Source organism: Stegostoma tigrinum, chromosome 28 (genome assembly GCF_030684315.1).
Source record: "Stegostoma tigrinum isolate sSteTig4 chromosome 28, sSteTig4.hap1, whole genome shotgun sequence".
Taxonomy (NCBI): Eukaryota; Metazoa; Chordata; class Chondrichthyes; order Orectolobiformes; family Stegostomatidae; genus Stegostoma; species Stegostoma tigrinum.
The window spans coordinates 32,956,267-32,977,971 of record NC_081381.1 but is presented as its reverse complement, the minus strand read 5'-3'; the positions used below and the strand labels follow the sequence as shown (position 1 = coordinate 32,977,971).

Genomic DNA, 21,705 nt, shown 5'->3' with positions numbered 1-21,705 from the left:
ATGGGGAACTGATCGTTATTCAGTGAATCACATGCATGAACATATGCTTAACAGTGTAGCAAGTCTGATGCAAACTGTCAACTGAGTCCATGGAAGAGGCAATACGATACATCTGCGGCTTTGCACTTCTGCTTGGAAATCAGATGGAAGTAGTACACAGTCTTGTACACTCACAGGGGCACACACAACACATTGCTATATGCAGCACAGTAGAAACAACCTAATTCAGTTCTCTCCCACTTGAGTGTCAGATGTGCTGGCCTGTTACTGATAAACGGGTCAGGAATAGACCAAGTGCCTGTATGAAAAACAAACCTGATTTTGATAAATCAGCTTAATCTACCTGTGCTCTCATACCCAATCCCTTTTTCAGATTTCAGTTTTTTTTTTCTGAATGCATTTCTAGCTGCAACAGAATCTTTTTTCCAATAGCTGGTTCTTCAACTGTTTTTAAACACATGTCCCTCAGCTTTTCAACATTTCACCAGGAAGCAATTTGTCTGGATCAAGAAATTAGTCTCCTTAGATTCCACAGCAGAAATGGGAGTAATTTAACCCATATTGCCTGTCTCAAAGGACTTCCAAATTTGTTGATCGCAGAAAAATGCATGACAAGGATTTGTCAATCTTTTCCTTTTAAAAGCTATGACACATTCTGCTTCCCACTGCATCCAAAAGGAAAATGTCATCAGCTATGCTGGAGCCTGGGAGATAGAATGATACAATATGCAATGAAACTTAAAATATTTGGGTTTGTTGCAGGGCTGTTAAGATTAAATGAATTGAGATTCTGGTCAAAATCCCAATATTATTATCATTAATCAAAATAGCAACACCACAATGCACCAATGTATTAAAATAATAAATAATTGGTAAACAGCAATTTAATTTTACTGCTTACCAGCAAGTGAAAAGCAATGAACTGAGGATTTGAATGCGCACAGGAACAGTAAACAACATGAGCTTGGGAGCATGCAAGAACACTAATTAATTTTCAACATTCTAAGAGCACAACACAATCACGACAATCATTCCTATTTGCATATTATCAGATAACTATGCATTTACGTAAAACAACACCCTCCCCACTTCATTTCAGGAGTACGTTCTATTCGACACTCCAGTATAGCTACAACAAAATTATATCGTGCTTATTATTTGGCTCACAACATTGCCTTTTCAGAAAACTACACTGATATAAACATCCAGAGTTACATTTTTATAGAATTTGAATTCTACTGTCTGGCGTGGCAGGATTTGAACCCAGGTTCCCAGAACATTGCCTGGGACTCTAGATTAACGGTCCACACCACTAGGCCATCACCTCCCTGTAGTGTTCAGGGGTGTGTGGGTTATAGGGGCATGTGTCTGGGTGGGATGCTTCAGGAGGTGGTGTGGACTTGTTGGGCCAAAGGGCCTGTTTCCACACTGTACGGAATCTAATCTAATCCCAGGATGAGTTAGGAACATCACCAAGAGAACCAATCCATTTGAAGTAGGATAGGACACAGGTGGAACCAAACTGTAAGTGACCATTCTAAGTTATTAGAACTATCACTACAGATCTACAAGACCAAAGAAGTTCACTTTCTCAATATTTTTCAAGTTTTCGGTAATGGATCTAATAATATTTTTGGTGCAACCGTTTAATTCAATATGGCAGACATAAAATAACAACCTCGATTTGCACCTGAAGCACTATGACCTGCAAGACTATCCAGCAGGTATAGATGAAACTAGAATACACAGCTTGTTTGATCAGGTACAGTGAACCAGCCTTCTTCTGACTTGTAAATTCTGTATGGTCCTACGGTCAAACCAGTCCTGCTGAACTAACAGAATCGTTACTTCAAACATCCAGAGGCGTGTGTCAAAATTGGGTGAGCTATGCCACAGAGTAATACAGTAATCAAACTGATCACAATCAACGATAATGGGAACTGCAGATGCTGGAGAATTCCAAGATAATAAAATGTGAGGCTGGATGAACACAGCAGGCCAAGCAGCATCTCAGGAGCACAAAAGCTGACGTTTCGGGCCTAGACCCTTCATCGGAGGGGGAACTGGAATAAATAGGGAGAGAGGGGGAGGCGGACCGAAGATGGAGAGTAAAGAAGATAGATGGAGAGAGTATAGGTGGGGAGGTAGGGAGGGGATAGGTCAGTCCGGGGAAGACGGACAGGTCAAGGAGGTGGGATGAGGTTAGTAGGTAGATGGGGGTGCGGCTTGGGGTGGGAGGAAGGGATGGGTGAGAGGAAGAACAGGTTAGAGAGGAAGAACAGGTTAGGGAGGCAGAGACAGGTTGGATTGGTTTTGGGATGCAGTGGGTGGGGGGGGGGGGAGAAGAGCTGGGCTGGTTGTGTGGTGCAGTGGTTACATTTTTCCATCCCCACCCCTGTCTGCTTTCCGGAGAGACCACTCTCTCCATGACTCCCTTGTTCGCTCCACACTGCCCTCCAACCCCACCACACCCAGCACCTTCCCCTGCAACCGCAGGAAATGCTACACTTGCCCCCACACCTCCTCCCTCACCCCTATCCCAGGCCCCAAGATGACATCCACATTAAGCAGAGGTTCACTTGCACATCTGCCAATGTGGTATACTGCATCCACTGTACCCGGTGTGGCTTCCTCTACATTGGGGAAACCAAGCGGAGGCCTGGAGACCGCTTTGCAGAATACCTCCGCTCAGTTCGCAACAAACAACTGCACCTCCCAGTCGCAAACCATTTCCACTCCCCCTCCCATTCTTTAGATGACATGTCCATCACGGGCCTCCTGCAGTGCCACAATGATGCTACCCGAAGGTTGCAGGAACAGCAACTCATATTCCGCCTGGGAACCCTGCAGCCTAATGGTATCAATGTGGACTTCACCAGTTTCAAAATCTCCCCTTCCCCAACTGCATCCCTAAATCAGCCCAGTTCGTCCCCTCCCCCCACTGCACCACACAACCAGCCCAGCTCTTCCCCCCCACCCAGTGCATTCCAAAACCAGTCCAACCTGTCTCTGCCTCCCTAACCTGTTCTTCCTCTCGCCCATCCATTCCTCCCACCCCAAGCCGCACCCCCATCTACCTACTAACCTCATCCCACCTCCTTGACCTGCCCGTCTTCCCTGGACTGACCTATCCCCTCCCTACCTCCCCACCTATACTCTCTCCACCTATCTTCTTTACTCTCCATCTTCGGTCCGCCTCCCCCTCTCTCCCTATTTATTCCAGTTCCCTCTCCCCATCCCCCTCTCTGATGAAGGGTCTAGGCCCGAAACGTCAGCTTTTGTGCTCCTGAGATGCTGCTTGGCCTGCTGTGTTCATCCAGCCTCACATTTTATTATCTTGATCACAATCAACTCCAAGTTTATATACGGTCTAGAACTTTCCTGAACTTTAATCTAAAATTCTCATAATGCATCATAGATTGGAAAGCAACGGATGTACCAAAGGTTGCAAGTAAAGCCTGTCTGAACTTCTCATGGAATAGTGAGGAACTGAAAGTCATCCTAAAAGATTTGATGGTTTCAGCTAGATATCACGAAGAAATAACAAGTTTAAAATATCATTAGATGTCACATTGTTGACTTACTGAAGGGAGGGACAGGTGGAAATCATTCAAGGCCTTACCTCAACCTCACAATTTTATGCAAGGTTTAACTGCTGATTTAAAATCAAAGGTCCTTCAACATGGTAGGGCAAAGGGCACTGGATTTTAAATAAGAGATAACACAGTGTGGAGCTGGAGCACCACAGAGGACAGACAGCATCAGAGGATCAGGCAAGTTGATGTTTCAGATTGGGAACCTTATATGCTTCTCTAGCTCCACACTATGTTATCTGACTCTAGCATCTGCACTTTTATTGCTATCTCAGGATTTTAAATATCAAGTTATTGATTTTTCTTACTCTCATATGAGAATTGAGGATTTTTTGAAGACTTTGAGTGAACTTTGAGACACAGTCGATTTACATTCAAGTATATTCATGAATGCTGTAATGTTTTAAAAGTTTGGTTTAGTAAACTGTACAAACAATTTTTGCTTTTACTTTATTTACTTTGATGCAGTGATGGCTGAGTCGCAACTTTGAAGGCATAGCAAAGCCAATATCATATCATAAGCATTTTCCGGAATAAGAGACAAAACTGCTCAGCACACCACTGCTCAGGAAATACCCAAGGAGTGAACGTTTGCTTGTTCTCTGAGGAATTTATGACCTCAAAACGTAGTACTCTTCTAACCGACCAGGCTACCACTGCACATATGTATCTTACAGATGTGCAACAAATCATACTTGTGATTTTCATCTCAAAACAATTTCAAAATAAATATACTTTGAAAATCAGCAAGTCAGGTGAAAAAATAGAAGATTTTGTGGGAGCAGATTCAGAGATCTAAGCATGCAGACTGCTCTCTAGCACCTATGTCAAGGAGTCACTATCTCAGTGTGTTGATTCGGTTTGTTGGAGAAGTACTTTACTCTTCAGGTAGCTGTTCGCTGCCAAGCTACCTTGTATCCACACATGCACACACTTCCATGAGGGGTCAATGAATAGCAATCAGGATCAGGGTGCCTGGCGGATTTTTCTGCCCCCATCACATCCTGCCTACAATTCTCAGATATTGCGATGAAGCTCAGCCATCCTGGTCTGTTGCACATCACTGCTACCAAAACAGTCACTGAGGGTGCTAAACACAAAGGCACAGTATCTGCTGCTAATTTTTTTTTTGATCACGTGTTTATGGATGTAGCTACGTCCAATCATTAGCACTATTTTATATTGACAGGAGTTGGGTCTAAAGGGTGGCATTGGAACATGTTCGTTTGTTTGTTAGGTCAAGAACATTCACTGAATTGCACATCTTTTAAAATTATGGAACGTGGAATCAAATTCATCTCATTACATCAACTCACTTGCTCGAAAACACATTTTTGAATAAAAGTGCTTAATTGTTCCTCAGCATTTCTGGACACTTTACAGACTTGTGTAAACTGGATTTGGCTGTGCATTTTACTTCAGCACTCCTGGTCTAAACATGAAGCTCAATTCTCCCTGTTTCGTTAGACACTGATGAATACATCAATCCTTAGGGAAAGTCAGCAGTTGAAAAATGCTTTTCATAGCTAAATCGCTGTTCATAAAACAGATCTACATGCAGACAGACTAAGATAGCAGATGGTTCAGGGCTCCATACAAATGGTAAAATTTTGCTCAACATGAGGGGAACAGAAAGGAGAGGTTGCAGGGAAAAACATTGAATTTTGGGGTTTTGACCTCCAGGAACTTTAAAATGTGAACCATTAGATGTTATCAAACGTAATCATAAACATCAAGGAAGAGTCTGCATCAGGAACTCAATGAAATTGCTAGTGATCCAATACATGGCAATTTTTCAGCAGCAATATTAAAAAAATGAATGTGCTTTTAGAACTGTTCATGTAAAATGATGTATAATTCTTTTGCACATCTTCAGGACATTCCAATAGACTTCAGAAGTACTTTAGGATTTGAAATAACAGTACGCTGATTTAGAAGACGCATCAACAACTGTGCCATACTGAAAAGGCACATCATTTGGACAATGAGCAAAATGATACCTCTGCAGTCTGATGTCCACAAGTGCTTGCCCTGTATAAGGATGCATTACAAAGGCAAGTTGACTGCAAAACCTTTCCCATTTCTAACTGTTTCCAGTTTCTGGCAGCAACATGCAAGTAAGATGCACCCAGGATCCCAGACATGCATACAACATGCAGGTCAAAAGGGAAGAGAAAGCAGGGAAGATAAATAAGGTGTCAGCCCCAAGAATAAGTAGTTAATATGGGGCAATTACCTGTCATGGCTGGTCCTGGGGTACTGAGAGGTGGGAGATGGGGGTACCCAGGGGGCCCCATCATTGAAGCAGGAAGGTTTTGTCTGGAGTCAATGTACAAGCTTCCTGTGTGAGAAAGTGGTGCAGAAGTGAGAAATCACCACTTCAGTGCAAACAAACATCAATAGTGTCAAACAACCAGATCCAGCATTACTGTCAGATCCAAATGTACATTTATATGGCTTGTTCCTGGATGAACAAAGGACATTTTGAGGAAATGTACAGAGGCAATAAAGAAATGGGTACAATTTTGTGTGACAATCACAAACTTTCATTTTGTCAATCACTTCTGCAAAAAAAGAATTCTGCCTGTTGTTTTTGGATGAGCTGACTCATACAACAGCATGTATGAGTGTAAATCCATATCCAGTATTGACTTTTTCAATTCGATTTAGAATGCAATATTAAGTTACTGTCTATTAAAGGGACAGGAATAATCCAAATATTTTACTTATCATCATGTACTAGTTATTTCTAAAATTTGAAAAATAAATATCAAGAATTCCTTAAGAAAGCTGACACACTGCACTTTTATCTTTCCACCAGGGCTTGAATCAGGACACTACTGATGGATGAAATTTCTTTTTGCTTTCAGTGGTCCATGTGATGGAGTTGGGATACACTCAATGTGGTACTCAATTACACCGATGCATAACCTAAATCCCTGGCTAAATCATCCTGGAATTATCCATCTCATTTCCTGTCAGGAATACAGGCATTGAAAATGCAAGAAAGCCACATGGTTTATTATGCTGAATTCTTCTGAAGTTAAGGCTTTGGGAACATTTGGAATGGACTGAATACAGGTATATTCTCCATAAAATCTGTTGGTATTCTTAAGTTTAGAGTTTAAGATGATGACAAGCATTCAATTTCAATTCTGAAGAAGGGTCACTCGACTCAGAATGTTAACTGATTTCTCTCCACAGATGCTGCCATAACTGCTGAGCTCTATCAGTAATTTTTGTTTTTGTTTCTGATTTACAGCATCTGCAGTTCTTTTGGTTTTTATGAAGCATTCAATTTCCATCACTGAAGTCCCTACTCAACTTTTAAAAAGGAAATTTGGACGATGACCAAAGGGAAAACATATTTTTGGTCAATCACATTGAGTACATTTGGTTTTTTTTCAGTCAACATATTTAAATATAGTTCTTTTTTCACATCATAACTTCTTACACTTGTTACAGTATTTGTCAAAACTCAAGGCTGATTTTTTTCCTGAAGTTGATATAATAAAATGGATTGAGACTCACGCACAAACGTCTACATGAATTTAAAACTGGTTCTTGTTCACTCTAACATGTAAAGTACATGATTACATCACAAAGGGAATCAGCCTTTAGTGGAAGAGAGAACAGATTGATCATCTGTCTATGAATACACAGTGCTGTATAGATCCTTTAAATAATGTATTATGATATTCAGAATTTAAACATTTATAGTTAGCTCATGGCAATTTTGTTTCTCAGACCCACATATCAAGCTATTAATAAAGGAAGAGCAGCTGACCTTCAGATGCTGAAATAGCACCACAGATTTGGGTGATGTTTTGGAAATTAAGACAATGGGTGCTGGGGAAGCACAGCACAGTGACGAAACAATGTGACATTCAGACAAGGACTGTATTGTCTGAGCAAATTGCTGCGAGGTCCTGACTGAAAACCAGTGTTTCTCCACAGAGAAAGGGAAAATCTGGACATCACTGGGCAATGTCTACAGCTTCTTGTGAATTATTAAAGACAGTTACAAATAACTTGGATCAGGTTGCACCTCTGCCAGATCTCTGGATGCAGACAAACAAGAGGTGAGTATAAATTGTGAGCATCTATGTGCATGTCTTTGTGTGGAACTATTCAACTGCGTCACACCCTTACTGATTCTGCCCTCAGTCCCTGTATCCCATGGGTTGGATGGTTACAATGGTAAGTGGCTGAGCAGGAATTGTTTGGAGGTGACTCACCGAAGTACACAAGAGAGCTAATTTTCCTTAACTCTAGGGGCTGAGCCATGTAGAACCCCTACCACTAACCAAAAAGCAAAATGAGCACTGGCAACTGAGGTGGGACCTCTATGACCAATAGCAGATTTGAAAAAAGATGGTGAAACAACTTTTTTCAGGAAAGCAGGGAGACAAAGTAGGAAAAGATGTGCCAGCGAGGCTAACATGCATCATAGGGAAAATGCTAGAATCCATTATTAAAGAAGTTATAGTAGGATACCTAGAAAATCATAATGAGATCAGTCAGAGTCTGCATGGCTTTGTAAAAGGGAAATTAAATTTGATTTTTAGGATTTTTGAGGAAATAACAAGGTAGAAAATGTAGAACCTTATAGATATGATGTACTTGGACATTCAAAAGGCATTTGATAAGGTGCCACAATGAAAAGAAGTTATTATGCAACAGTACATGTTGCAGCAGGAATTTTGCTGGTATTGATAAAAGCTTGGTTAGCTAACAGGGGGAAAAAAAAGGAATATAATGGGCCTTTTCAGGATGGCCTACAACCATTTGCAATCAAAATCATGATGACATGAAGGTAACAAATGTATGGCTAAACTTGCCAATAACACCAAGACTGAGAGTTTACGTTTCTATCAGGAAGTAATAGCATCTACAAGGGGATACAAACAAGTGACAGGGCAAATATTTGGCAGCTTGAGATATGTGAAGATGAGTTTGTCCACTTTGGCAGGAACAATGGGAAAGACTATACTATTCAAATAAAGAGATATTGCAAGGCGGCAGAAGGATCTGGATGCCTGGTGCATGAATCACAAGTTTTATGTAATATAACAGGTGAAAGACAAATGGAACAGTGACATGTAAGGCAAGGAGAATGGAAATAAAAGTAGGGAAATTTTACTGCAGTTGTGTTGAGGCCATATTTGGAGTACTGTGCACAGTTTTAGTCACCTTATTTCGAGACTTAAACAGGATATAAATTGATTCAAGGTAATTCATAAAAGGTTTCCTTGGGACTAAAGGCGACTGAACGAGGTAAGGCTGAAACTATACTTTTGGAAGTTTACAACAATGACGAGTGACTTTACTGAAGCATACAAGATCCTGAGGAGACTTGATAGGCTGGATACTTGGAGGAGGCTCTGTTCTGTGGGGAGGCCAGAACAAGGAGCTACAATTCAAGAAAAGAGTTTTTTTTTATTAAAAAGAGGTGAGGTGAATTTTAATTTCTTTTGAGGGTTATTAGAATGTGGCATTCTCTTCCCCAGAAAATAGATGATGTTGGGTCTTTGAATTAATTCAACGTAGAGTGTGACAGAGTTTCAGTAGCCAAGCAGATAGAAAAGTGACCACATCAAGATCAGCTATGATCTTACTGAACAAAGCAGTGGATTTGAAGGGACAAACGATCCACTTCTGCTTCCATGTCCTGCGCTTTTTGATATGACACAGCTACTTAAATCAAACAAGTAATCAGAATAATCAGCAACACAATGGCACCATCTCTAATTTTGCAGTAGACGTGCCTTTTCACAATTGACTAATTTGCTCTCTGGTGCTTATGGGTCCTTAATTTGAATTTTGTAATCCTGCTTAGCAGAACAGAGGAAGCAGCAGGCACTGCTTGTAATATGAAATGATAAACAGTGACTAAAGTATGGAAAAGAGCAGCAGCAAATAACTGAAAACCAGCATGTAAGAGAAACTGTTTAGTAGAAGGCAGAAAGCAGATAAGATGTCAAATTTAATTAAAAACAAATGGACTGCAGATTTGGCAAGTCAGATCTACATGCTGTAAATACAAAGATGGAAATTTAGAGTAGAACAAAAAGGAAAACTAAAACATACAAGTAAAGCAAACCAAAGTAATCGTGAGAAACTGGAGAAACCTGCAAGAATTAAGCAAAATATCGGTAAACTTGAGCACAAACAGCAAGAGAAACTGTAAAATGAAAAGGAAGTTAATTTCACGAGACAGGTTTTTATTAAAATACGCTAAACCTGCAGAGCAGAATGCTGTAAACAAATAGGTTAGGAATTAGCAAATAAGGGAAAAGTGTCACAAAACTGAGCTGCAAAGCTCTTTTATTAACAAATAATTTGATGTGCAGCGCAGTAACGGATGATTTTCATTTCACTGATTTGCAATAATGATAAACATAGATCAACAAATGAAAACCAGGCTGAAATTCTGGCTCACTGATTGCAAGCTTGGCCCTGTTTCTCAATCCATGTCCACCCACTACCCTGGATTGTCTCTTTGGGATTCCAGGTGGTGACCAGAAGGAACCTGGAGTATTTCACAAAGTTGCCCAGACAGTACAGACTTAGTGTGCAAAATGATGGTGCTATGAATTTGGTTCCAAAGACACAGACTGTTTTGGTTTGGAAATGAATGAGATTCAGAGGCAGGTAAAACCAAACTCCTTTCCTTTGCACATTAATGTTGGCTGTTTTCCCTGTCTTTCCTAAATAAATTAAAATGTATAAAAAGGTAAACATAAATTTTTAAAAATGGCCTGCTTGGCACCTTTTTCTTGGGGTTAAAACTGAGCAACAATTTATTGAATTGCCATGGCCTAAAAAAACAAAAGATTAAACATATTTAAAGCTTCACCTATGTGAATACCTTATCTATAAATTAAAAGCTATATCTAGCTCTACGTTTTGGAGTCTATACCTGTACTGATGTGCTGGTTTGGTTTCTGCGAATGCATTGTGCTGTGACAAACCGAGGGCTGCATGTTCCCTTGTGACTGGATCAGACCAGTTTGTGTGAAGAACTGGTTTAGGGAAGAGCACAAGTCCGCAAACTGAACAGGATCGAGTGACCAGTTATTGAGATCCGCCTGTTTCATACTCTCCATCAGACCTGCGGATAAAAGGCATGACAGAGTGTTAAGGAGAGAATCCAGGGAAACAAGAGGCTAAAGAACCAATGGGTCCACAGCCTGCAGGCAATGCAGGTATTTTTCTAAAGGCCAAGTGCAGTAACATAAACAAAAGGATTAATCAAAAGATCAAAAGTAAAATTCAATAAAACAAAAACAGTGATCTGTAACCTAGCTCCACACATTGAGCACGAAATCTATCAGCCAATTTTGTTGTGTGCACAGGATCAGGTTGGTTTGTGGATATGTGGTGAGCATGGCATGACAAAACAGAATATGCCAACTATTTCAAAACTGGAGTCACAAGCAGAATTAAATGCAAACTTGTACAAGGTTACGTGCATAAATAACTGAAAAATATTTCTGCTCTGTAGCTCGGGGACGAAGTACCCAAATTGTTGTAGGATACCATAGCAGAAACAATATCATTTAACTTCCTCCAGAAATTATAAAACATAAAAGTACATGTTGTAATTATAATATTTGAGGCCCAAAACGAACTTCATATACTTAGGTTTACGTTTTATTTTTAAATTGCCTGGTCTTCACTTATTTTTAAAAATTCATGTTTAAAAGGAAACAGTCAGAAACCACATGACAGCAGCTTATAGGCCAATGGGCTGATTTGAAAACACAAGCTTTCAGAGCCTCAGTCCTTCAGGTGTTAGTGAGAGGTGGTATCAGACACACAATTTGTAAGTAAAAGATCAAAGGGTCACACCATCGATGTGGATGTACTAAACAAACCTAACACGCTGTTAAATCTTTAAAATCAATTAGAAGGTTTTAATTGATTAATATGTATATGTATATGTAAATTCCCAAATTCATTTCAAGTCATGGCCCTGAGACAGGTGTCGTGTGATTTCTGACCTTGTCCACCGTCCAACATGGGCACTTCCATATCATAGCAGGAAACAGGAACTTGTACCTTGGAGAGCTCCAAATAGCCGCAGCAGCTGGGAGCACAGCTCCACATATCGACAACCTACCTTGGAACTGGGAGAGATCCACATCAGACCAGTTGAAACTGCTAGCAATACGGAAACTCTCCTTCAGAGTGTCCAGATTCATGCACCAATCAGAAGGAATGCCTACAACAGCCATAAATCCACCAAAGGTATTAGAACAACATAATGAAGACTTAACACATATATGATTAAAACACTGCTGAGAGTTATACCAGCAGTCCAGCTATTTTAGCTCTTTCTTAATGTCAGCTTGGCTCAGTTGGACATTTGAGCTTCAATGGATTCGAACACCTATATCAGCTTAGACAATTCCATGAGCCAATTTCAACAAAATAGATTAATGGAAAAAAAATACTATTTACACTTTGAGACCTTGTGTATAAATTGGCTGTGTTTGCCCACAGAAAAGCAGCATTTGCATTTGAGTAATTTGGGGCTGTAATACCATTTGGAACATTGAAAAGTTGAACCTATGTTTATTCTTTCCTTTCTCCTTAAGCCAATGATACTGGGACAATATGTAAAACATATCTGACCAGTCAGCAAATTCATCACAGATAGATAATCAAACTCAAGACCTTGGATTTCATTTGACTTATTACTATATGATTTTAAAAGAAGATTCAGCGAGAATTTACCAACAACCTTCATGCAAATGAACCTGAAGAATCTGACCCTCAAGAACTGCAGTACGAGAAGCTGGTCTGATAAATAAAGTTAAAACTGTTTTAATTACTTTTCCTGCCTTGTGCTGAAAGCAGACTCAAATGATCACAAGAACAAACCCCTTGCTTCTCAACTTGGTACAAGGAAGCTGCAAACCAGGTTTTTGGTAAGAGTTGACAAGGCAGGCTAGGCCAAAAGGATGCAGGGCAGGTTAAAAATCTGGTTGAACAATGCAATTTGCATTTGGATAAGGGGGAATTAAAGTGAAAAAAGCAGGGTTATTGTAGAAAGTCATAGATGTAGAAAACAGGAGGACAGGAGGGTAAGGTGGGGAAGGTGGGGAAGAGCAAAAAGGGATAATGTGGAAGCAATTGTTCCTGAAGTCATGTGGCCAAACATGTGCATTACATTAGGTACATGTTCAGTGTTTTACCTTAACAAGGTTCATGTCTACATGCTTCTTTCTCCGTTATAAAGGGAAGCAAGGCTGTTACAAGTTAGAAATCTGCCCCACAGAACTACTCAGTGACTACAGTTTACGACAATGTGAAAGACTGCACTGCAAAGCTGCATGGAATATGTTAAAAACAATTTATCTTAGTAAATGCCAATAGAGCTTAAATGTTATTGTGATCAAAATAGCATTCAGACAAAAACACAGCAAATGCTATAAATATAGAGCAAATCGACAGGCTGATAAAAAAAGGTAGTTTATTGTCTAGTCTGTTGAATGGTTTTCACCCAAAAAAGGTCAATTTGCTTTTTTTTGTATAAATGCTGACAGATTGCTGTATGCTTTCAAAATTTTGTTTCAGTACAACTTGCATCTATCCTTTTAGTTTTAATCACAAAGGTTCAAATCTTGCTTTGGTTTCAACCCTTAACATTTATTTACAACCTAATTTGCTGCTAGGTACACAATAGATTCACCGTATCAACTTGAACAGATCTGATATACTTTGCATACATATATAAAAAACACTTTTATATACAGTCTATCAACATCCTAAAGTACCTCAAATTAAAATATTTACTGTCTATGTTCATTCTATTGTGCAGTGAATGCAGCAGCTGAGATGAACGAAAATTTTAACATATCCTCAGGTGAGTTTTTTGAAGGAATAAACTATTCCAGGGAACATAACAAATATACTTCTTTTTGTTTTTACAAACAGGGAGATGTACAATCCAAATATACATGCAATGGATCTTTTTATACGCTGTCACAAAGGCCACAATTAGCACCTCTCGTGGTATTTCAAAGCATCAGTGGTTTTCGACTGGCGTTGTGGAATGAAATTTGAACCCACAACGTTCAGCAGCAAGACTGCTACCCATCTAAGCCAGTTAATACGAGCCTTAGCACTACAGATTTTTTTAAAGCGCACAATATACATCAAACCTGCACTGATACTTACGCTTTCTATCTAAAGTCTTGTCAATGTTGTTTTGAAAATAAATCTCCTTCCAGGTCATTACATTTCAATGTTATACAATCCTCTTCTGTGATGCTTTTAATTCTAACCTCAAAATGGTTCATAGCACCAAACACGAGCGACAGATTAACTGATCAGTACTTCACTTGAGTGTTACACAATTTAAAAAGCACTCAGAGAAACCCAAGTATGAAAGGGCAGAAAAGAGAACCATTTTCATTGAAGTGATTGAGGATATAATTTTTTTTTTTTTTTTTTTTAAGGACAGTTACGATATACCAAACTTACAAAGAGAAGTGACGCATGATCATAGATATAGCAACTGTACAGAATCTAATCAGGAAAAATGTATCAGAAATAATGGGAACTGCAGATGCTGGAGAATCCAAGACAACAAAATGTGAGGCTGGATGAACACAGCAGGCCAAGCAGCATCTCAGGAGCACAAAAGCTGACGTTTCGGGCCTAGACCCTTCATCAGAGGGGGGTGGGGAGAGGGAACTGGAATAAATAGGGAGAGAGGGGGAGGCGGACCGAAGATGGAGAGTAAAGAAGATAGGTGGAGAGGAGAGTATAGGTGGGGAGGTAGGGAGGGGATAGGTCAGTCCAGGGAAGACGGACAGGTCAAGGAGGTGGGATGAGGTTAGTAGGTAGCTGGGGGTGCGGCTTGGGGTGGGAGGAAGGGATGGGTGAGAGGAAGAACAGGTTAGGGAGGCAGAGACAGGTTGGGCTGGTTTTGGGATGCAGTGGGTGGAGGGGAAGAGCTGGGCTGGTTGTGTGGTGCAGTGGGGGGAGGGGACGAACTGGGCTGGTTTAGGGATGCAGTTGGGGAAGGGGAGATTTTGAAACTGGTGAAGTCCACATTGATACCATTAGGCTGCAGGGTTCCCAGGCGGAATATGAGTTGCTGTTCCTGCAACCTTCGGGTGGCATCATTGTGGCACTGCAGGAGGCCCATGATGGACATGTCATCTAAAGAATGGGACGGGGAGTGGAAATGGTTTGCGACTGGGAGGTGCAGTTGTTTGTTGCGAACTGAGCGGAGGTGTTCTGCAAAGCGGTCTCCAAGCCTCCGCTTGGTTTCCCCAATGTAGAGGTAGCCACACCGGGTACAGTGGATGCAGTATACCACATTGGCAGATGTGCAGGTGAACCTCTGCTTAATGTGGAATGTCATCTTGGGGCCTGGGATGGGGGTGAGGGGGGAGGTGTGGGGGCAAGTGTAGCATTTCCTGCGGTTGCAGGGGAAGGTGCTGGGTGTGGTGGGGTTGGAAGGCAGTGTGGAGCGAACAAGGGAGTCATGGAGAGAGTGGTCTCTCCGGAAAGCAGACAGGGGTGGGGATGGAAAAATGTCTTGGGTGGTGGGGTCAGATTGTAGATGGCAGAAGTGTCGGAGGATGATGCATTGTATCCGGAGGTTGGTGGGGTGGTGTGTGAGAACGAGGGGGATCCTCTTTGGGCGGTTGTGGCAGGGGCGGGGTGTGAGGGATGTGTTGCGGGAAATATGGGAGACACGGTCAAGGGCGTTCTCGATCACTGTGGGGGGAAGTTGCAGTCCTGGAAGAACTTGGACATCTGGGATGTGCGAGAGTAGAATGTCTTATCGTGGGAGCAGATGCGGCGGAGGCGGAGGAATTGGGAATAGGGGATGGAATTTTTGCAGGAGGGTGGGTGGGAGGAGGTGTACTCTAGGTAGCTGTGGGAGTCGGTGGGCTTGAAATGGACATCAGTTACAAGCTGGTTGCCTGAGATGGAGACTGAGAGGTCCAGGAAGGTGAGGGATGTGTTGGAGATGGCCCAGGTGAAATGAAGGTTGGGGTGGAAGGTGTTGGTGAAGTGGATGAACTGTTCGAGCTCCTCTGGGGAGCAAGAGGCGGCGCCGATACAGTCATCAATGTACCGGAGGAAGAGGTGGGGTTTGGGGCCTGTGTATGTGCGGAAGAGGGACTGTTCCACGTAACCTACAAAGAGGCAGGCATAGCTGGGGCCCATGCGGGTGCCCGTGGCCACCCCCTTAGTCTGTACTAAGTGGGAGGAGTCAAAAGAGAAGTTGTTGAGGGTGAGGACGAGTTCGGCTAGGCGGATGAGGGTGTCGGTGGAGGGGGACTGGTCGGGCCTGTGGGACAGGAAGAAGCGGAGGGCCTTGAGGCCATCTCCATGCGGAATGCAGGTGTATAGGGACTGGACGTCCATGGTGAAGATGAGGTGTTGGGGGCCAGGGAATTGGAAGTCCTGGAGGAGGTGGAGGGCGTGGGTGGTGTCACGGACGTAGGTAGGGAGTTCCTGGACCAAAGGGGAGAAGATGGAGTCCAGATAGGTGGAGAAATGCTGGCTTGCTTGGTTAGTTTTGCAATTACTTCTAATCAATCACATTTGTTCAGCTGGATTTAGTCCTGGATATTAGAGACCTTTTTGTGCAGCACCTGCAGCATGGTGTATTTGATTGAAGAAGGACCTGAAATAATATTCACTAAACATTGCCCAGCAGTATCAGTGGCTAAGTGATATCACGGTTCAGCACTAAATCTACAGGGCCACGATTACAGGAAAAACATAAGTATCACATTCTATGCCTTGTCAGAAACAGAAACTATTTTTCCAGTTAAGTTTGCATAGTCCAAGCATAAGCAGCTCTAGAAAGGCACAAGGTGTAGAATACACAGTCAGTTGTTCACTCAAGTTGTGCACCCTAAATTCTGAGTAGCAACATGGAGGTTTTCCTCATGTTACTTTTGATTATTCTGCCAATCATGACTGGTTTTTGACTCTTCCATCAATGTGAACAGTGCCTTATCACCTACTCTGTCCAGACCTACTGATTTGCGTACCTCTAAGCAATCTCTCTGAATATTTTCTTCTCCAACTGAAAACAGCTTCAGCCCAGCAGAGTGAGGACAATGAGGAATGAGTGCCAACTTGAGGATTTGGGGGAGCTGGAACATATCTCGTAAACTTCTCTCAAATATAGTTTACATTAATATTTAGCTCCAACCTTGGAGGTTCAAAACTGAAATTTATTCATAAGGACTAATTTTACAAAAACTACCTAAGCAGCGGCAGTTACCTGGCAATCAATTGAAAGTGGTTGGCTGAATAGATATTATTTTCTGTAAACTTGCCAGGTTTATAAAAACAGACTGTCACAACTTTTACAAATATATAAAAAAGGGTGGGGTTCCAACAATCCATAAGTATGTCAGAACATCCCTGAACAAGCTGATTGAAAATATCCATAAAAAAGGGATGAGTGCTTGAGGCACAGTGGCGATGCCCCTACTTCTGGTCCAGAAAGTCTGGGTTTAAATCCCAACTGCTCAGAAGGCTTTTCATAGCGTGACCAAATAGATTGATTAAACAACTAGCAAAGGGAGAGCTAACGGAAGCATGGAACAGGGACTGGAGAAATTCAGAGAAAATGAAGAAATGGTAGAAACACTGAACAAATATCTTGTGGGTCTTTCTTTTCAACAGAAAACACAAGTTAAATACCAGAAGAGCGGACAACCAAGGGTTTTATAGAAGTAAGCAAATTAAGGCAACTAATTTCAACAGAGAAAAGATACTGGAGAAACGGAAAGGACTAAAATCCTATAAACCCCCATAATCTAACAGACTACTTTCCAGTGTTCTAAAAAGAAAAGAGCTGGTGAATGTATTTGACAATTTTCCAGAATTCACTGGAGTCTGGAACTATCCTAGTGACTTGAAAGTTAGCAAACGTAATATGGTTTCTCAAGAAGGCAGAAAACAGAGAGCTGCAGGTCAGTTAACCGTACATTAGTCATCAGGATTGTCTTAACAGCGCACTTAGCAAATCCATATATCTATAATTTATATTACTCATTTAGGAGAGGGTACTGTCTATGTTTGCTAACAACACCAAGCAAGTGAGAATACAAGCTGTGAGAAGGACACAGAGATATGGACAGGTTCATTGGGCAACTGACAAGGTGACAGCATCTGGGGAAACAGTCAGAATGTGAAATGTTGTTTCCTCAAGCTGGTGAATTGAGATTGTGAGGACACAGTTTCAGGATAAGAGGTTAGTTATCAAGGCTTGAAACAAAGATTTCTATTGGAAGGATTCTGATATTTTGGAATTCTTTACCATTGAGAGTTTTGTGTGCCATCACTAAACATATTTATGCCTGAGACAGACAGATTTTGTGTCACTTGAGAATGAAGAGATAGGAGGATAGGCAGGCAAGTGGAGTTGATCACAGGAATCAGCTACGATTTTACTGACGGGTGGAACAAGCTCAACATTTTCTCTAATTTCTAATTACGTTTGCCAATCTATCCATGTTAACATAGTCCCACATTCCTGGAATGATTCTTTTAAAGCTTTCCTGGCTCTCTCCAAAGTCTTCACAGCCTTCTTACAACATAGTCCCCAGAATCGGACTAATACTCCAGTTGAAATCAAAATAATGTTTTATAAAAGGTTCATCATAATAATTTTGCTTTCATACTTCATGACTCTATTAGTAAAATTCAGAATCCCTATATGTCTTATTAATTACTTTCTCAAAATGCATTGCCAACTTAAATGACTCATGCACCATATAAAACACATGATCCCTCTGCATCCACAGGTCACTTGAATTGTATTTCTAACTCGATATTATCTCTCCTCATTCATCTTACCAAAATCCATTCACGCTTGTCTGAATTAAACTTCAGTTACTGTGTGTATGCCCATAACAGTGGGTTATTTATATCCTTGAAGTCCATCAGTATCTTTTTCAGTTCACAAGAGTTTAGAAGTTTGGGATCTTCACTAAGTTTGAATTTGTGTCCTGTATACTTAAGACACTGGGTCACTTGCAGACACACCCGTTAAATTGTTCTTTATCAAACATCTTTTGCACGTCTACATACACTGCTTCAAACATATTAACGCTGTTGCCTCAAAACAATTCAAGCTAGTTAAACATAATTAACCTTTCAAAATTCTAAACTGGCTGTTCTTAATTTGCCACATTTGTCTAAGTTACTACTAGTTTTGTCCTTTCTTCTTCCCCTAACACAGAGGTTAAACCAACTGACCTGCAACTGTTCAGCTTATCTTTACACTTTTGAACAGGATGTAATAGTCACAATTCATCAGCATCTAAAGTCAAAAATCACACGATGCCAGGTTATACTCCAACAGTTTTATTTGAAGACAAAAGCTTTCAGAGCCTTCGTCCTTCTTCAAGTGTCAGTGAGAGGGGTGGCATCAGCCACAGAATTTACAAGCAAAAGATCTAATGGTCATAGAAATGATGTGGTGTTGAACAAACCTAAGATGGGTGTTGAATCTTTCATCAGTTAGAAAATTGCAGTTATGCAAATTCCTGAATTTTTTTGCAGGTCACTGACCTGAGGTAATTAAAGGTTTTCTCAGTTCCCTCAGCACACCAGATGTGACATCCCAGGTCAGACAATGCATTCTAGATGCAAGGCCTTGTTTAGAATCTGACTGTGATTCAACTTGGAGTCAGATTGGATTTATTTCCAAAGTAGGAACTTATAAAATGCCACGTTGACTGTCTACAAATGTTGCGCTTTTTGAACAAATACAATGCGTCTGCAATTACAAACCCGGAAATGCAAATTCACCCTGTAGATTTACATGCACGCACGCGTTTGGCCTCTACTGGGTTCTTGGGCTCATGTTGCACTACACTTTTTAGTCTTAGCACCCCCTCCCTCCCAACACACCCACCCACCCACACAAACACACACACATCCTCATCCCTTTTAATCTACATTTGCACATTTGTAATTGCAGATACATTTTGTTCAAAAAGTGGTGGAATCTGGCACTTTGTACACACTGAAATTGAGACATATGATTACTCCAACTAGCATCATCTAAAAATATTGAATAATCAATAAAATTCCAAAACCAAACTGAGAAGAGAGGGTAACCCAGTCTTACCGATATTGCAGGCCAAGTGTTGCTGTTGGTGATGGTGGTGCTGCTGCTGCTGATGGTGTTGCTGGTTTGGCTGATGCTGCGGATGTTGGTGCTGATGGTGCTGGTGATGAGCGTGTTGTGCGTGGATCTGATGTTGTGCCAGTTGCACCTGTGTCCCTCCTCCACCGCCTCCGAGGCTGCTGGCGTGGCTGTTGGCCAGGCTGTTCTGTCCACTGTGCGGATGGGTGCTGACAGTACTGCTGGGAGAATGCTGGTAGGAACAGGACGTGTGCGTTGGCTGTGATGCCTCAGAAGGCAGATTAATCATTCCTGTGGGGCAGCAAAGATTAAATATCAAAACTGTGACAAATTTGCATAAATACCATTAATCGTCTTGAATTCAAATAAAACAAAAGGTAGGGGGCGAATCAAGTAGCAGTTCAAACTTTTGCTTCACAAGTCTATATATATAGTTGGGACAAAGCATTCAGAAGGATAAGGTCCTGGGAACAGACAAGTTAAAGTAGACCAGCTGATTCAGTCTTATTAAGATATCAATAGTATGGATACAGGGCATGTAAGATAGTGTACTTGATATTTAGCAAAGACAGAAAAAGATAGTTTGGAGAAATACAAAGCATTCTAATACAAGATTCCTTTCAATTTACATGAAGAATGCACATTTCTGCAGGATAACCAATATCACAGCTCATTTACTTAAAAATAAAACAGTGTTAATCTTAAATTAGGATGTCAAGTCCTTTGCAACTTGCGTTGAGTGCAGTAATAACGCATATGAAGCACATGGAAAAGTAACACATACTACAACTGATTCAGATTACACTACAAGACAAATGCTAAAAAAAATGAAGCTATGGATAGCCATGACCACAATATCAGGACTGACAAATTTTGGCATTTTGGTCACTTAACACTATTCCTAGTGTTTGAAGACATCCTTTCCTTTTGAAACAAAAAATATACAGTTTTGTTACTCTGGGCCACAATCTCAACTATTTGCACAAGGATTATATTTCAGTGTTGTCAAATGCTGAATCAGAGAGTGATTTATTCCTGTACATCCCCACAAAGTGTGCTTTCAATCACATCACCATGTTAACAGCTGGTGCTTTCTCTGCAGGAAGTGAAGATATTTCAGGGCTACCAATTCCACTAATGATGCCTTATATCTGACTTTTGAGTAACCACCTACCTCCCAATAACATGCTTTTTCTTTTATAGCAGAGCAGCAGGAGGAGAGAAAGTCGCACTAAATCTAGCTCAGTCAGCAGTTGGAATGAGCTGAGAGATTTGTGAGGCTGGCCTTCCAAGAGTAGTAGGTACATGCAAGACAAGACACAAATAGTTCCCAAATGTCGAAATACTATTACTGCAGAAAGCAGTTCAGGTGCCAAGTTAGATGCAGATCTCCTTCTCTCAACATTTATCCATATTCTTTAAAAAAAACCAAGATGCGACATTAATCCTCCCTATCGTCCAAATTTTCTATACTTTTTCCAATTATTGGGGAGGAAAGCACCGAGGATTATATTTTCATGTATGCAAATACAAAGGAAATATTACATAATCACAAATCATCCTTGGGTTTAAATGTTTTTGATTAATGCTACGGCAACTCCATGTAGTTTTAAGAGTATGAAATCAATTTTATGATATATTTAACATGAGTTGCATATATAGAATGTATAAAGTAAGAGAACGTGGGAAATGTAACATACATATAATACATAATACACACTCACCCTGCTGGCTGAGGGACTGCTCAAAGACCGATTTATAAAGGCTACGGAAGGAGGCACTCAGATCTTCAAAGTTGTACTCTGAGAAGGGTGGCTTTGTGTCCCTCTCAGGCATGTTATATTGCTGTTGTTGCGGTGTTAGACTCTGGGGAACTGAATCGGCCCGGTTTGTCACCTGTACAAATGAACACATGTAATAACTCAGTACAAAATGTAAGAATATGACAGTCAGTGAAAATTC

The 21,705-nt window shown here is 41.0% G+C and overlaps 1 protein-coding gene across 10 annotated transcripts in view; it reads right to left on the bottom strand.

Moving 5' to 3' along the window:
* foxj3 (forkhead box J3) overlaps positions 1-21,705 on the bottom strand; it is a 124,643-nt gene that overhangs the window by 9,055 nt on the left and 93,883 nt on the right. For 5 of the 10 annotated variants that reach the window (XM_048561230.2, XM_048561229.2, XM_048561233.2 and 2 more), the window contains 5 exons: positions 21,468-21,639; positions 19,726-20,034; positions 11,719-11,820; positions 10,516-10,707; positions 5,830-5,934 (listed from right to left, as the gene is read on the bottom strand). In XM_048561230.2, the coding sequence (XP_048417187.1) occupies positions 5,830-5,934; positions 10,516-10,707; positions 11,719-11,820; positions 19,726-20,034; positions 21,468-21,639 (880 nt within the window). The remainder of the gene's footprint in view (positions 1-5,829; positions 5,935-10,515; positions 10,708-11,718; positions 11,821-19,725; positions 20,035-21,467; positions 21,640-21,705) is intronic. The other 5 variants (XM_048561236.2, XM_048561237.2, XM_048561239.2 and 2 more) reach the window with 3 other exon arrangements.